Below are 2,234 nucleotides of genomic sequence, written 5' to 3' on the forward strand. Positions count from 1 at the left end.
TCCATTATGCGACTGCAGAATCACTCTGCGGGCCGCATAATGGCCGCAGAAGTGAGGCAAGAGAGGGCCAGTTTGGATGAAATTTTGCGGTCGACTATACGACCGCATAACTGTTCTACGGTTCATTATGTGACCGCAGAACAGGTCTGCGGGACACATAGTGATGCAGACACGGACAAGTTTTTGGCTGTTTTGGTCATCAATAATGCGACCGATACGCGGTCCGCATATCGATTATGCGATCGCAAACCTTATTCCGGAGCTCCATTTTTGGGTTTTTAAAACTGGACCGTACTTCGTTAAATACACTCTTTGGGCCATTTTTGAGCTATAATCTGTCATTTTAGAGTGAGAGAGAGTGTCCTAGAGTGAGAAGGTGTTCTTCAATAATTAGGATGCTACATGGGCATTTAGGAATAATACCCTTCTTTCATGTTCTTGATCGTGCGATAAAGCTGGTTGTAAGATTGTTCCTCCTTTAACTCTTGAGTTGCTCTAATTTTCAGTACATGGCACCTTAGAAGAAGGCAAGAACTGGCCAAAGAGCCAATGTCACCCCAGGAGTGGCAGTTGATCCTATAATTGATGATGCAGGTGAGCATCCGAGGGGTAAGGATATTCCTCCAGTTACTACGCTTCCTGATTCTACCACAGCTGATTAGACCGCACCTGTCCGTACACCTACTGAAGGTGCAACCGTTCCTCCAACTGATATTCCAGTTCCACCTCTAGCTCCAGCTTCCGATTTTGGTGTGTCTGATGTTGATATTAGGGGATCCATACAGATGTTGACACAGATAGTGGCTTCTCAGGCCCAGAGATTGAGTATTGGGACTAATTCTTCCAGTCGGCCAGGGGAATCTGCTAGTTCCAGGGTGAACAAGTTTCTTCAGTTAGACCCTCCAGTGTTTACGGGTACTGATCTCGAGGAAGACCCCCAGGAATTCATTGATGAGATGCATACGACTCTTCGGGTTATGCATGCTATAGAGACGGAGGGAGTGGATTTGGCCTCCTACCACCTGAAAGGGTTGGCCTATTCTTGGTTTGAGTTGTAGGAGGAATCCCGTGAGGAAGGAAACCCTCCGGTGAAGTGGGGTGAGTTCATAGATGCCTTTATGGATCATTTCTTGCCTGCCGAAACTAAGGCAGCCCGTGCCGCTGAGTTTGAAAGCCTGAAGCAGGGTAGTATGAATGTGTGGGAGTACCATATAGAGTTTGCGTGTCTCTCCAATTATGCTATTCACATGTTTCCCACTATGGTGGCTAGAGTGCGCCGGTTTGTTCAGGGCCTTAGCCCCTTGGTTATCAATGAGGCCTCTACAGCTGCCTTGAATTCCGATATGATCTATGGTATGATGGTGGCATTTGCTCAAGCCACAGAGACCCGTAAATTGAAGAATAGAATGGAGCATCAGAGTAGCAGTAAGGCCCGGTCCGCAGGCAACTTTGGTGGTTCTTCCGGTGGTGGTAGTGGTAGGTCGGCATTCAAGGGAGGGTCATCAAGACCATCCCAATAATTCGTCCAGTCTTCGATGGGTGCACAGTCATCTGGACCCAGTCAGGGCAACCGAGGAACCCACCAGCAGGGTCGTCCCGACAGAAGATTTCAACAGGCGGGGCTCCCATGCCCTAAGTGTGGGAGGATGCACTTTGGGTCCTACTTCATGGACCTACAGTATGCTATGGGTATGGTATGAGGGGTCACATTCAGAGAGATTGTCGCTCGTCCTGCCGAATTATGGGCAGAGGTGCGACACAGCCAGCTAATTCTGCAGCTACTACATCCACAGCACCTCCAGCTCGAGGCACCCCAGCACCCGCAGGGTATGGTGTAGCTAGGGGTGGTGCACTGAATTCGGGAGGACCCAACAGATTTTATGCTATGTGGAGGCGTCGGGAATCAGAGACTTCTCCAGATGTTGTCACAGGTATATTGTCTGTCCAATCCCATGATATATATGCTCTTATTGACTCCGGTTCCACTTTGTCATATGTCACTCCTTATGTTGCTATGGAATTTGGGATAGAACCAGAACAACTTCATGAGCTGTTCTCTATATCTACTCTGGTCGGTGAGTCTACTTTGGCCGCGCGGGTTTATAGGGATTGTGTTATCACGTTGCATGGTCGGGACACCGTGGCCGATCTTATTGAATTGAGAATGGTCGATTTTGATGTGATAACAAGGATGGATTGGCTTTATTCATGTTTTGCCAAGCTTGACTGCCGAA

At 48.4% G+C, this 2,234-nt stretch overlaps 1 protein-coding gene across 1 annotated transcript; it reads left to right on the forward strand.

Annotated features, from left to right (window-relative positions):
- Positions 1–785: 785 nt before the first annotated feature.
- LOC138895960 (uncharacterized) lies at positions 786–1,520 on the forward strand. The gene is made up of 2 exons (XM_070180729.1): positions 786–974; positions 1,059–1,520. Exons 1-2 carry the CDS (start codon positions 786–788, stop codon positions 1,518–1,520), a joined length of 651 nt encoding a protein of 216 aa, XP_070036830.1.
- Positions 1,521–2,234: the final 714 nt, after the last annotated feature.

Source organism: Nicotiana tomentosiformis, chromosome 7 (assembly GCF_000390325.3).
Source record: "Nicotiana tomentosiformis chromosome 7, ASM39032v3, whole genome shotgun sequence".
Lineage (NCBI taxonomy): Eukaryota > Viridiplantae > Streptophyta > Magnoliopsida > Solanales > Solanaceae > Nicotiana > Nicotiana tomentosiformis.

Bases quoted from the DNA above. Each gene is read 5' to 3' on its own strand.
- LOC138895960 (XM_070180729.1), top strand. From the start codon at position 786: ATGTTGACACAGATAGTGGCTTCTCAGGCCCAGAGATTGAGTATTGGG. The intron at 975-1,058 runs GTTATGCATGCT...TTTGAGTTGTAG, and splicing joins AGATGCATACGACTCTTCGG to GAGGAATCCCGTGAGGAAGG.